At 44.2% G+C, this 15,247-nt stretch overlaps 1 protein-coding gene across 1 annotated transcript; it reads left to right on the top strand.

Moving 5' to 3' along the window:
- The first annotated feature begins 30 nt into the window (after window positions 1-30).
- Window positions 31-13,631, top strand: POLR1D (RNA polymerase I and III subunit D). The gene is made up of 2 exons (XM_022574540.2): window positions 31-523; window positions 1,426-13,631. The coding sequence occupies exons 1-2, from the start codon at window positions 498-500 to the stop codon at window positions 1,799-1,801; spliced, it is 402 nt and encodes a 133-aa protein (XP_022430248.1). The 5' UTR covers window positions 31-497; the 3' UTR covers window positions 1,802-13,631.
- The last annotated feature ends 1,616 nt before the right edge of the window (window positions 13,632-15,247 follow it).

The raw sequence follows: 15,247 nt of genomic DNA, 5'->3' as shown, positions 1-15,247 counted from the left end.
CTGGGATTAATCCCGTCACCCACCGGGCCAGCAGCAAGTCAGAAAGAGGCCCGATCCTGGCACCGAGAAGGAAGGTGATCTGGGGGCGGCAGGTAAGGCCCCGCCCCCTTCGCCATCACCTGGAGGGAAGGTGCCAAGGGCTGAGCTCCGGCGCCCACTGGCCGGTCTCGGCCTCGGGGCGGGGCAGGAGCCCGACCGCACCAGTCTCCCGGCTAGCTCTGCGGGCCGACTCGCTCGGGAGCGCAGGTGAACCGCTCAGGCCTGGCCGCCGCCCTCCGCGCGCCGGGGGCGGGGCCCATGGGCGAGGCTCCGAGGCGGAGTCTCCACGCCCCGCCCAGTGGCCGGGCCCTGCCGCGCCGCTGCGGCTCCTCCTCCTTCCTTCCGTCCGCGCTCCTCCCGTCAGTCCTTCCTTCCTGCGGCGCCTGCTCGCTTCGAGGTATGGGGCAGCGCCTCCGGCCAGCCAGCACCACCTGAGGATCCCGGAAGTCGCCCCCGCCATGGAAGACGACCAGGAGCTGGAGAGGTAACGGCCGAGGAGGGGGGCGGGAGGAGCTGGCCGCGCCCTGCGCCGGGAGCCCGTGGCCGACCGGGGCCTTAGCCTCCGCGGCCCGGCCTGGCAGCGAGGGCCTGGCTGGGAGGACAGTCGAGGAGGGAGCAGTGGGCGCCAGGGCGGGGAGAGGGGCCCCGATCGGGAAGGGAGGGGGGGACACCTGGGTTGCTTGAGTGGAGACTCTCAGTACACTCGATATCAAGGAGGGAACACGAGTTATGAGACCAGAGTTAAGCTCCCTAACTGCCCACCCCCATTTGGAACAGGAAGAGCAAATAAAGATAACGTGCACCAGGCCACTGTTCCCCGAGCGATGGGGGTGGTGTGTTGGTCGGGCCCACGTCCCTCCTCTGTGCCGAGCGCTAACTGATCCACTCTGTGCGCTGGGCGCTTTCTCCCTCCTGCTTGGTGCTCTTCTCAGACTTTCCATTCTAATTTCCTTACCTCCTGCAAACGGAAGCCCTAGTTGGCCCTGCACGTTGATGATCTTTAGTTTCTATTTTTATTATAATCTGCGCTTTTCCACGCCTTTCAACTTCCTTTTCATCCTTTAGCAATAACCACCCTATTCTAATCCTATTCCTTTCTTGTGAGCCTACCAAAAGAAAATTTTAGCAAACTTTTTTGTTTTAAGGACACTCCCCTTGTGGCCATGTGGACGGCCAAATGGAAGAGGGAGAAATTGGAGGCAATAAATTATTGACTGGTAGAATACGTGGAGGCAGGAAAATAATAAGGGCTAATGCTAATCGTTCTGTGTAATTGGAGTGCATTAGAGTAATAACGTGTTGCAATTGTGATATAGTAGATGAAAAAAAGCTAGTTACAAAACCGTATTCAGTGTGATCTCATTTTTATAAAAAATATGTGTGTAGAAAAATATCTGGATTGAAGACCCCAATGGCTGAAGGCGAGAGGAAGACAGCCCTGGAAATGGTCCAGGCAGCTGGGACAGATAGACACTGTGTGACATTTGTATTGCACGAGGAGGACCATACCCTAGGAAATTCTCTTCGTTACATGATCATGAAGAACCCGGAAGTGGAGTTTTGTGGTTATACTACAACCCATCCTTCAGAGAGCAAAATTAATTTGCGCATACAGACTCGAGGTGCCCTTCCAGCTGTTGAGCCCTTTCAGAGAGGCCTGACTGAGCTCATGAATGTCTGCCAGCATGTGCTTGACAAGTTTGAGGCCAGCATAAAGGAATATAAGGATCAAAAAGCCAGCAGAAATGAAGCCACATTCTAGTCCCTTATGCACTATACAGGGAGGACTGACCACTAGGATATTCTATTTGTGCTCTTGCAAAACCCAGAAGTAAACGTTTGTGATTACATGATCTGTCCTGCAGAAAGGCCTGCTTCTAGCTCTTAACCCGTTTCAGCTGTTGGAGTCCCTGCAAGAAACTGTATTCTTCTAATAAATTCCCTCTTTTATTTAAACTGATTTGAGTGCTTCTTGTTCCTTTGTCCTCGAGGTTGACTATTTTAGGTTTCTGTGGGGTTTTTTTTCTTTTAATTGAACCAACATTGAAAGTGAGGAAACTATGAGATAATCAGAGGCCTAGACAAGGACTTTGATCAAGGGAATTGAAAGGAATGTGTATGCACACCTGTGATTGGGGGCGAGGGAGAGATGCAATAGAGCATGAGCCCAGATAGGCTGTGGATAGTCTAGACAAGAAAGGTGGGAGTGAAGGGAGGACTTGGCCTCTTCCTAGATGTTTTTAGTAATTCATGAGACAACTGCATCCTTTGCTATGACTGGTAGATTGGGCAAGGGTGGGAAATAATTTGAAAGAATTGTGAGAATTCTGGTTTCACATGAGAATGTTAGGTGGTATCAGGCTCCATCTTTATGGTAGCATTTATAAGACAGATACCAGTTCAGTGCTCTAATTTCAGGATGCTAATATATTAAAGAAGGAGAAAAGTGGGATGACCAGATAATATTTTCAGTCCTTGGGTAGGTATCTCAGTATAGCCCAGGGTTACATTAAAAGGAACAGTATTTGAGAGAAAGTAAGGACAGGGAAGAGGAAACTTGCATGTGGGGAAAATGATTTTTTTGGAAAACCTAAAATATTCCTGAATCACACTTAACAGCTGCCCTGTGTACCTCTTTAGCCTTGTGTCTCATACCTGTCCTACCCCCACCTGACTCTTAATTCACCCTTAATATCTGTCAGCCTTTGAACCTGAGCACCCCCACCCCCCAGTACCCTGAGGGGGGAATCTGCTTTAGGTACGGAAGCAGAGAGGACCTTCCAGAGATCACAGGAAGAGAAGGAGCTGGCTGTGCAAAAAGAAAAGGCATTCTGGGGGGATAGCACTTGCAAAAGTCCTGAAGCAGAACACTGGTGGTGTGAGGAAATAAAGGTCTTGAAAGATGTGCATATCTGTAGCAGGGCCAGCAAGGAGGAGAAGGGCCTACGATAGACTCCACGGGAAGAGCTCTGGTGTGGGAAGGACTTTGGGAAGTACAATGGGAAGACATCTGAATAACTGATCACAGCGTGTTGTAATGGATTGTAGAGAGGCCAGGGTAGAAGCAGATAAACTGTAAGAGCTGAAGTGGCCTGGAAGGGCCATAAGCTAGTGATGGAGAAAAGATTGTGGATTTGAGATACGTTTGAGAGCCAAACTGGCACAGATTGGTAGACCTCAGGAATTGGATGTGGAAGGTGAGGAAAGAGAAGGGTGACTCCTATCGAGGTATGGGGCGAAATTACTGACACGGGAAGCCTGGTGGGGGGTTGGGGGGATTGATTGGGAGGTAGAGAAGGTGACTGAAATCCAAAGTTCCCTGTTGAATGAGGTAATCTGTAGACAGGAGTTGGAGGCCATGAAAGAGATTTAAATAGAGATAAACTTCGTGAGTTCTTGCCATAAAGATGAAGTAAATCCGTAGAAACTGGAATGTGATTAAGAAGAGGGCTTGGGACTTTTCCCTGGTGGTCCAGTAGTTCAGACTGCATTTCCACTGCAGGGGACAAGGGTTGGATCCCTGATCAGGGAACTAAGATCCCACATGCCGTGTGGCAAGGCCAAAGAATTAAAAAAAAATTTTTAAATAAATAAAGAAGAGGGGCCAAGCCAAGCCTTGAATAAGCTCAGTATTTAAAGGTTGGGCAAAAGAGCAACCAATGACGTGGTGGGAAAGTCTGTAGACAGTCGAGTTGTGGAAGCCAAGACTTTCAAAGAGGGGAGAATGATGCATGAGTCACATGAGGACAGAAAAATATGGGTTGGAATTAACGGGGAGGTTGATGGGCAGCTGGCAGCCTTAGTTTAGGGCCTAAAAAGGCTAAGCATTAACACTCGTACAAGAAGAATGGCTTAGTTTGGGTTTTCCAATAATGAAAATATACTGTAGGACGTCGGAGACTAAATTAAGTGGGAGGAGGAATGGATGGGGAAAGATCAAAGTTATGGGGCAGGGACAGGGAGTATTTTCCCAGGGTAATACTAAGAGAAAGCCAATGTCAGTGTGAGGACATTAGCACTTGAAGATGTAAGGAAGTCCTAAAGGCATAGTGGTAAACAATCAAACACTTGTTTGCCTCTTCTACAATTCTGCCTATGAGTAGTTCGGTGGTGATAGGAAACAGGATTATTTAAATGAAGTTCAATGCCTATGAACCAAGACCTGTCAGGAGATGAAAGCCAAGTTTAATTAGTGGACATAACAGTGTGGAATGGTGATAGTAGACTGGAGTTATCAATAACAGTACACCCACTGGTGGAGATGCACCCACTGGTGGCCACCTGCCATATCTCATGGCTTCATTGCTCCTAGAAGGATTTATTGTCACTGATGATGTGGCATGCAGTCTTGAACCTGTTTAGTGTAGCCGTAAACTCAGGAACATACAAAACACCTTGACAAGGCAGATGTGTGAAAGGAAAAAACAGGGCAGGGCAGGCAGGATAACCATGAGTCACTGAGGTGTGGGAGGAATCTTTGCAAAAAGTCTGCAGGAACCTAAGGGAAGGCAGAACTGGTCAATGAAAAAGTGAGGGAGATAGAGAAGAATCATACATTTATTTATATAAACTGAAAAAAACTTGATCAGTGTCTGATTTGCTAACAGCATTTCACTCTAAATATCAATGGTTCAAGCTCAGAAATTCTGTTCAGCTATAAAGTACTGTGCCTTTTAAAGAGCCAGTTATTAAATAAAATGATTTTATATATCAAAGGCTTTTAATATATAATCATTTGAGTACTTGCCTAGCACTTCCCATTTTCAAAGCACTTTACAAACTATTTATAAATTGCATATAGCTGTGACATCTAAGTGTTCTAATTAGTTGTTATAATGCATAGGGGTCTACAAAATCTCTGTGGAGGTGAAAAGGTGTCTACATAGAAAGTGGTCCTATCAGTGTCATTCTGAACCGAAGAGTTGTCTTGCATTTCCGGAAATACGAAAGCACACCAAATTCTACGGCCCACCATTCCCCACCCTTCTTTTTTCCCTTAAACATGTTATTAAGACTATAGGTAGACAAAGGTCATCTTTTCCGGTTAGGAAAATTCAGAGTCAGAGACAGTCTTTGTACTATCCTTCAAACTGGGCTTCTAGGCAATTTGCCCAGATCCACCGGTCTGCTTTCAGGTACTTATTAAGACCCCAAATCCAGCCCTTCTGTGCTCAAATTCTTAACATTGGTTTTTCTTTTGCCATTTGAAAATTTATAAATTACAGTTACTGTGTGGTCTGTATTATTTTTTCATAATGAAATTCCTTCCAAATCTAGATTTTTGGATCTCTGTACAGCACATATGTACCTAGTAGTGGTAACAGTCCTGAGACATGGTGGACATAAGAGAATATGAGTCTGTCCTAAAAAGCCCTCTGCTTTTGGAGAGGGCAGACAAGAGCTGTACACATGAAAAAGGAATCAGATTGCATTTACGACCAAGTGCCCTGATGTGCAGTGTAGGGTATTATCTGCTGAACACAAAATGGAATTGGCGAGGGACACTCTTGTAGCAAAGATTGTTTCATGCGCACCCACTCTGCCAGCCACTGTCCTGGGCTCTGGAGAGAGAAAACCATCGGGCAGCCTGCCTTCCAGTAATTCATGGAGTACTGAAGTAGGCAAACTTATAAGAGAAATAGTGTTCCAGGATAAATGGTTTCCTTTTTCCCGGTGTAAAGAAGCCATTCGAGATTCTCGAGCTAGGGAATGCCATAAAGGTTTCGCTTTTTTGTCCTACACCTGTGCAGGATGAATGAGTGGAATGAAATGTCGGAAGATAGCTGGGAGTTAGGGGGCATTTGTAACAGTCCAGGTGTAATGTAAGGGGGCACAGTTGTAGGCGTGGAGGTAAAAGGATGGATACTAGAAACCTGCTGGAAAAAAATAACTTGGAGGCAGATTCTCTGTAGGGGTACAGGTGAGAGAGGTGGAGCAGGACCCCACATCCATGCCTTTCACAGCCCTTTGTTTTCCTACCACTCCCTTGCAACCAAAACCAGTAAGGCAGGATTTACCATCTCCTCTCCTAAACCTGTCCTTGATAATAGGAGTCCACCCTTACCACCTTCCCCTACCTGGTGAGAATTCACATCTTTAACAAGGTCGAGACTCCAGGGCTACAGATGTGGAAAGTGGGGGTGGGGAGAGGACATGGGGCAGTGAGCTGACCGGCCCTTGCTGCTCTCTGCCTGCACCAAGTGGCTCTCCTCAAAGGGAGCATCGAATTCATTCATTCGTTTGTTCGGCAAAATCACTGAGCACACGCTAGATGCAGGCACGGTTTAGGTACTAGGGGGACAGCAGGGAACGAGTTGCCCCACGTGCAGTCTATTTTCTAACAGCAGAAGTAGAAAACAAACAAGTGTATAAATATCAGAAGTAGAAAACAAACAAGTGTATAAATATATAATGTAATTAAGGTAGTGATGTAAACAGGAAGTAAAAGAATCATGGGGTTTGAGAAGGCACGGAGAGTTTGATTAGTTGAGGAGGGCTTTTCTGAGGAGGTGACATGTGAGCAGAGAAAAGAGAGAGACCAAGGAAAAATGAGAACATGCTAAGAATTTTCTAGAAGATAAACTTAGATTACTGAGCAACGAAAAAAGCAAAATGATGAACCTTTTTAAAGGAATAAACTTTCAGCCTTGTATGTGTGTGTAGTTTTTATTAGTGCCTAAATTCATATCATGTGTCTTTAATCTGTATATGTACTTACCTAATAATTATAATAAAGAATTTTGAGTTATTGTGCGGGGCAGTAGGATATTGTAGGAGTTTGGGATTGGCTAATAGATGTATGTGTATTAGGAGAGTTGATCTTACTTTTGTTTTTGGTATTTTTGAAAGAAGCATATCTTTCTTAGAAGCAGAAGTGGTTGTGCCTGGGATCCTGCACATCTTTTCAGGCTAAATAACTGATAACTGCAAGGCAGTATCGTGTAGGAGTTAAGAGCTTGCACTGTCAGAATCACACTGCCTGAGTCTTGGTCTTTGTGCTAGACTTTTTAGCTATGTGACCTTGGACAAGCTGTCTGACCTCTTTGTGCCTGAGATTCTTCATCTGTAAGGTTTGGATAACAATAATACCATATAGGGATGTTGTAACTCTTAATTTAGACAGTATAGTCAAAGTGCTTAGGGCAGTATCAGGCCCATATAGCATGCTCTCAATCAAGGTTAGCTATTAATGTTATTACTATAATATCCTTAATTGTGTTGAACAAGCTGGTTTCATTCATATTTCTTCTAGGTGAAAACTTGAAAACAAAAACCTTAGTGCCCTCTGTTTTTTGTTTTGTTTTGTTTTCTCTGGCTAAATGCAGCACTATAATATAAATTTATGGACCCCTGTATGTAAGGTTATCAGTCTGCTAAAGCCATTGCTTTTTTAAAAAGATAGTTTAAAATAGCACCCCTAATGTAACTGAATATAGATAAAAATCAAAGATAAATGGATTGTGTTTCTCCTCTTTTCACAAAGAGATTAAGATTCTGATGGAATATTCATAGTCTTCCTCAAGCTTCAAGACAAAGGTTAAGTAGGAAGGAAAAGCAAGTTCTATATATAGCACATGGATACCTGCTTGGGTATCAGGTATCTGAATATTGATAGGAGCTCAGGGCTCAAGCTATGTCAGCTAAGCATAAAACTGCATAAAATAGAATATATTGGTATTTTACCTACTGATTCTCAGTAACTTCCAGGTTTGTTATGTAAGGCTCTTAATAAATGTCAAAAAGAAGAGCTACCTGTGTGCTTTTCTAAGTTTACCATGCTGACTTGGGTCAGACCTCAGAGCAACTGTAGATGCCTCAAACCGATTCTCTCAAAAGGGCTCCTAGAGAAAATCAAGCTGCCCAGAGCATCTAATCAGACAGGGGCTGGACCAGTTGGCTTAACAACACTTTGGGGTTTGGAGGGGTTTTTTTTGGGTTTTGGTTTTTCTTTTTTAAGGGTGAAAGAGGCTTTCTTTCTAGGGGCCTCTTTCAACAGTACTGTGTAGAGGGGAAGTGTAAGGACTCCGAAGGCAGAGGGCCTGGTTTGAATCTCCGCTTTCCTGCTTCCTAACTTGCAAATGTGAGAGAGCCACTCAGCCTTTCTGAGCCTCAGTTTCCTTATCTATAAAACTGAGCTGATACTCATACCTACTTTATAGGGTTACTGTGAAGAATAAACGCAATAAAGCACTTAGCACGATTCCTAGTACACTTAAGTACTCAAACATTAGCTCTTACTGTTATTGTTGTCATGTTGGCGCTTGCTTAAGGCAGTTAGTGGGGGCTAGAGCAGCAGCCTTCTAGGGCTGGGTGCTTCTCTACCCGTGGGGGTCTCTGCCTGTCTCTTCTTTCTGCATCGCACTGGCCTTCGCACTTCTTTCAGACTTGCCCAGCTTGTTCCCGTTTCAGGGCCTTGGCGCTTGCCCTTGATGTCCCCAGCCCCTCTCCCCCCCGCATCTTTACATGGCTGTCTCTTTCCAAGGTACTTACTCAGAGGCCATCCTTGACCACTGTGTCAGTTACCCGTTGCCGTATACCAAATTGTCCTAAAACTCAGCAGCTGAAATCAAAAAACATTTCTCACCGTTTCTGTGGGTCAGGAATCTGGTTGGAGCTGAGCTGGAGGAATCTGACTCAGGACCTCTCACAAGGCTGCAGTCAAGGTGTCACCTGGGCTGCAGCTGTCTCCAGGCCTGAATGGGGGTGATGGGCTTCCAAGCTTGCTCACATGGGACGGCCTCGCGCCATGGCTTCTGGCTTCCCCTAGAGCAAGAGATCCAGGGAAGAGGGAGAACGCAAGATGGAAGCTCAGTCTCTCTATACCCTCATCTCAGCAGTGACAGTCCATCACGTCTGCCCTGCTGTGTCTGTCAGAAGTGAAGGGAAGGGGTTGTACAAGGGCAGGAATGCCAGGAGGTGGGGAATCCTTAGGACCACCTCAGAGACTGCCTAACCCCAGATAACACGTGTGCCGACAGCCAGACCTCCATCGCTTTCTGTCCCCTGACTTGGTTTCATTCCTTCAGAGTCCTCACTGTTAACTGACGTTAATATTATGTATTTATCCATTTCTAACTCCACTTGAATGTAGGCTTTCAGAGGGCGAGGGCTTTGTCCTTGTTTGCTTTTGTATCCCCAGCACTTAAAACCATGCCAGGCATGCAGTAGGCTCTTGTCAGTCCTTAGTTGATGAACGAATGAATGACTGTGTGTGCGTGATTGAGCGTCAGTGTCTAAGCATGGCTGCCACGGCAGGGAGGGAAAACTGCAGTTGCACTGACATTATTTTGTACACTTATCAGCTGACACTTACACACTCAGCCACCACAGTAATAAGCTCCGAGGAGAAAAGGGCTTCTTGAGTGGGGCAAGGAAGCATGCCTGTCCTGTGGCTTCAGTGGGAGGAACAGCTGAGGTGATGAGCGTCGTGGAGCACCTCAGTGAAGGTGGCCATACCTTATACTCCATCTCACTGATGTCTTCTCTATATTGCCAAGAGCCCTGGATACGGACATCCCTTACCACCTCTATCCCATGCAACATTTGTTATCTTTTCTCCTATTGGTCTAAAATAAAAGGCAGCACATCTCCCACTTAAGGGTGCTCAAAGGACATTTTGATTTTGCAGTAACAAGTATACGGAAGGGTGATATGCATTATCCTGGGGATCTTGTCCCCACAGAATTCTAGTGGAACAAACATGGTAGAATTATTATTTTGGGTACCACGAGGTGGAATTCCAAGGATGTGATTCTAAGGCGTGCTGTTTTGTCAATGCCAAATACTACATCCGTTTCCTGGCCAGCTGTCTGATAAATCTATACCGTTTATTACAAGTAGCCTTGCTTTGGAAAAATACAGAATATATGTATTTTTTTTTCAGCAGTTATTCTAAAGTCCTGCCATGGACCAGGTACACTAGGGATACAAAGATGAATCTCCTTTGGTTCCTGCCTTCACAGAGTTTGCAACCAGGGTAGACCAAAGAGCTGTGTATTTCAGGACTAAAGGAAAGGTGTCATTTCTTCTAACTTGTCCACCTTGTTCAAAACCATAGTCCCTCCCCCAACACCCACACCCTGCAGTATTTTTTTAAATATAGCCCTATTGAATTCACCTATTCGTTGCATTTATTCTATATTATCTATCCCTCCCCCACCCCTGCCACACACACATACTATAACATAAGCTTCATGAAGGCAGAGACTTTTGTCTGTGTGTTCACCGATGTCTCTATAGCCCCTGGAGCAGTGCCTGAAGCATAGTAGGTGTTCAAAAAATATTTATCACATGAATGAATAGAAGATGGACACTCTGTATTTTTTAACTGAATATCCTAAGAGCTGAATTTGAATTTGTAATGCTGAAATAACTATAAGCTTTGGGGTTGAAAACCACAAGTTTGTAGTTAGTTGTATGTCTTTAGCTGCATACTCTGTCCACATGGAGATGACAACATGCTGGGACCCACAGGGAGGAGTTCACTAAGCAAAGGTGGTCATGACCAGAGCAGGCAGAGATGGAGTCCCAACCAAGTATCCCGCACAGTAGGAACCACTCACATCTTACACATGTATCGACCAGGTGGTAGGGGAGTCCAGAGAAGTCACCTGAGCTAAGAAAAGTTGGCCATGTTGTTTTATTTGGATCTGAAAGGCCAGAAGTGGTTCCCATTGAGTGCATCTCATAGTCATAAGCACTGACCCCCCAAGGCAGCCGCTGTTGACTCTGTGAGCACCTGCTCTACTTCACATACCTACTGTATGGTTTCAGATTTGGGGAGTTCACTGGACAATAATATTTCAAAACATAAAATCTAATAGGGTGAACTGATGTAGAGTCGCATAGGTTTATTTTGCCATTGAAAACGAACTTTGTTTTGGTTGGAAATTGTCAGAAATCCCAGTCTTTCTATGGCCTGATAGCACATAAAGGTCTCCAGTGTGCGTTTTCCAACACCATCAAGCAATCCGTCAAGCAGTGCAATTCTGACACTGTCTGCCCGGAGGCAGTATCAGAGCTCACTCGGTCCCACAAGACTGCACCTACCCAACCCCACTTCAGATGCCAGCTGCAAATCCAGGTTGTTTTACCTGTGCTTCTGACCTACTGGCTGTAAACCGGAAGTTCTCATGACCCCATCCCTGGGCCCAGTTAATTTGTTAGAGTGGCTCACGGATTTCAGAGAAACATTTACTTACTTTTTATCAGTTTATTATAAAGGATACAGATGAACAGCCAGATGAAGAGGTGCATGGGCAAGGACTGTGGGGCGGGTGGGGCGTGAAGTTTCCATGCCTTTTCTGGGCAACCACCTCTCCTCAAATCTCCACGCCCTCACCAGCCCGGAAGTTCTCTGTACTCTGTCCTTTTGGGGTTTTATGGAGGCTTCATTACACAGGCATAATTGATTAAATCATTGCCATTGGTGGTAGAACTCAATCTCTAGCCCCTTTCTCCTCCCCAGAGGTCTGCGGATAGGACTGAAAGTTCCAACTCTCTAATCAGCGGTTGGTTATCCTGGCGACCAGCCCCCATCCTTAGGTTACCCAGGGCTTTCCCTAAAATCACCTCATCAAAACAAAAGACAGCTTTATAGCTCTCATCAATTAGGAAATCCCCATGGTTTTAGGAGCTCTGTGTCAGGAATGGGAGGAAAACCAAACATATATTTCTTACTATATAAGTCAGCATATCATAAGACCAAACAGAGAATTAAATGAAGCATTCTATAACTTGACATCTGTTATGCCATTTTTATCACATTAGCTCCACAATAAGATGCACAGACTCTTCAGTTTTCTCTGGGATCCTCAGAGCATTTGGTCCACAACTCTTAATTTCTCACCACCATGCTTGGTAAATTATATGGGATTTCAGAATGAATTTTAATTGGAGCTTAGGTTTCAAGATGAGGATTACGTACCATTGAGATTCCTCATCTAAAGTTATTTCAGATCCTGGCTTGCTTGCTTACTCTGTTCTGCATACTTAAGCATAAATCCTGGTGTTTAGAATACTTAACAGGGTTTTTCTTCAAAAGCGATTAATATTTAATTGGGGATATAAGTGTCAATGATCTCATTCCCTGAAGATGAAGAAAAAAGTATAATCAAGTTCAGTGTCTATCAAAGTAAAAGAGTTGGATTTATGTTCTCCATCAGAGCTTGTGATCTAAGCCTTCGGGACTTGGTTCTACAGTTGTTTTCCTGTTTTTTGTTTATTTGTTTTCATGGCAAAGGCTGTACTTTGTCATTAAATGGATGCGGAAAAACGGGGATTCTAGAGCCTTATGATTACAAACTGTTCTGCTGCTGGCACATGAAAAGATGCTCAACAACACGTATCATCAGGGAAATGCAAATTAAAACCACAGTGAGATATCACCTCACACCTGTCAGAATGGCTGTTATAAAAAGACAAGAAATAACAAGTGCTGGTGAGGGTGTGGAGAAAGGGAGCCCTCCCACACTGTTGGTGGGAATGTCAATTGGTGCAGCCACCATGGAAAACAGTATGAAGTGTCTTCAAAAAATTAAAAAATAGAACTACCATCAGCCCAGCAATTCCACTCCTGGGTATTTATCCAAAGAAAACAAAAACACGAATTCAAAAAGATACATGCACCCCTATTTCATTGCAGCGTTATTTACAATAGCCAAGATATAGAAGCAACCTAAGTGCCCAGCGATAGATGAACAGATAAAGAAGATGTATGTGTACGTGACAGAACATTACTCAGCCATAAAAAAGAATGAAATCTTGCCATTTGCAACAACGTGGATGGACCCAGAAGGTAATATGAAATAAATCAGACAGAGAAAGACATACGGTGTGAAATCACTTATGTGGAATCTAAAAAACAGAACAAATGAACACACATAACTAAACAGAAACAGAGTCATAGATAGAGAGGAAAAACAGATGGTTGCCAGAGAGGAGGGAGCTGGGGAAGGGAGAGAAATAGGTGAGGGAGATTAAGAGGTACAAACTTTTAGTTACAAAATAAATGAGTCAGGTACGAAATGTACAGTGTGGGGAATATAATCAATAATTATGTAATATCTTTGTATGGTGACAGGTGACAACTAGACATCATGGTGATCATTTTGAAATGTATAAAAATATCAAATCACTGTGTTTATACCAGGAAATAACATAGTGTTGTAGGTCAATAATACTTCAAAAACAAACAAACAAACTCATAGAAAAGTGACCAGATTTGTGGTTTCCAGAGGCAGGAGGTGAGGAGAGGGGGAACTGGATGAAAGTAGTCAAGGTACAAACTTCTAGTTATAAGATAAATAAGAACTAGGGATGTGATGTACAACACGATCAATACAGTTAACGCTGCGGTATGTTATATATGAAAGTTGGTAAGAGGGTAAATCCTAAAGAGTTCTCATCACGAGGGAAAATGTTTTTTTCTATTTTTTTAATGTTGCATCTATATGAGATGATGGATGTTGCCTGAATTTACTGTGGTCATAATTTCATGATGTATGTGAATCAAATCATTATGCTGCACATCTTAAACTTATATAGTGCTGTATGTCAGTTATATCCCAATAAAACTGGAAGGGAAAAAAAAACACGATTCTGCTGAAAATGTCAGTCTTTAGGAGTATCAGCCTGCAGGTGCGCCACTGTCTGCTGCCCAGACTTGCAGCAAGCACGCCAAAGGTTCCCCTTCTGTTTCCTTGTTGTAATCAGCTGGTCGCCATCTGAGAGCAGTGCGCTTCAGAACAAGCCCGGACGTGAAGAATCCAGCTAGGCTTACTGCTAGGCTTATTCCTAGCCAGAAGCAGACACGCAACTGTGACTGTGAAGTAAGAAGACCAGGCAGGTGGACAAACCAGTTTACACCTCCTTCAAGGCAGATGGTGTTTCCCCATTTATAGAGAAAGAAACTGAGGCCTGGAGAAGTTAAGTAACCGCCCTAAGGCTGTACGGCTAGCGAGTGGAATGAACCGAAGACAGCCCGACCCCTGAGGTTCAGCTTTTATGTCCATGATGTTGCCTGTGTTACCCCCTGCAGGAAGACAGGAAAGCTTTGCCAGAGCGTGTGCTCCAGAGAGTTCAGTTTGAGAGACAAAACTATTGACCCGTAATCCTTGTTTATTTCTAAATTCAGGCTGAAACATGTTGGAAATGGGACCGTTTTCTATAAAACTTAACCATGAAAAGAGTCACTGAGTTACAGACTATCTGGTCAAGAACGTAGATATAGGCTTACTAATAGTCGCTTCATGAAGATATCATTTTCCATATTATTAAACTTCATTGGCATCATCTTTAAGTACGTTAACTTTTTAACCGATGTTATGCCAAAGCAGCACTTGATCATCCTCAAAAGGTAGAAGACATCTTTCTGGACGGGATAAAGTAAGGGTATGTGTGAGCAGAGAGGACTCAGAGATGTCCAGGTCAGATCAGGTGTCCCCTGATGGTCTGCCCCTGGACGAGGCAGCCTCCCTTAGCCTTAGTGGTCTAACACATACAAAGGGGACAATAACTGAAAAGGTTCTTCTGAGGGTCAGTGAGATCGTATGTTCTGCTCTTAATCACTGTGCTCATGATACATACTATTATATGGTATTTTTGTGTTTTAGTTAACAATATAACAATCGATACTATAGACCCATTTAAAATTTTTCGTAAGATAATACATTTGTTCAGTGCTTTATAGCTACAAAGTAATTATATATATGATTGTGTTTGATCCCCATACAAACTCTGAAAGGGTAGTAGAAATACCTTCATTTTATAGATGGTGTAACCAAGATGACAAGAAAAATCACAGAGTCAGTAAGGGCAGAACTGGGATCATCCTCTCTCCACTGCACTGTGGCCGCTTCCTCATTTTCCTAAGGTGACTTGAACATGTCCTTGGTTCAAACCTAGGAAGTGGGAACTGCTGGATCCCTCTTCTAAGAGAATCAAGAGATGTGGTAGAGAATGTATAATAGTAGAACAAGTATCAGGTAATTCTACTCAGTCTGAACTTTTCAGGTGAGAGATTCTGCTCTCAAGCTTGAACTTTCCAGAGCTTGTCCCTGTATTGGTCACATCCACCAGGAAGTTGCCCAGCTGCTGACTCTGCACAGAGCAGACCTAGTTCCCGAATGCACACAACTCTCTGAAAAGCCAAAGAGCCGGGACTACTGGCTTTCTTTTTGTGCATATGAGATAGGACGCTTTCTTGTAA

This window comes from Delphinapterus leucas, chromosome 18, assembly GCF_059928025.1.
Source record: "Delphinapterus leucas isolate spDelLeu-1000000601 "Yukka" chromosome 18, BTC_Dleu_Yukka2, whole genome shotgun sequence".
Taxonomy (NCBI): Eukaryota; Metazoa; Chordata; class Mammalia; order Artiodactyla; family Monodontidae; genus Delphinapterus; species Delphinapterus leucas.
Note: the sequence above shows the minus strand (reverse complement) of the source record. Positions and strands in the feature narration are given on the sequence as shown.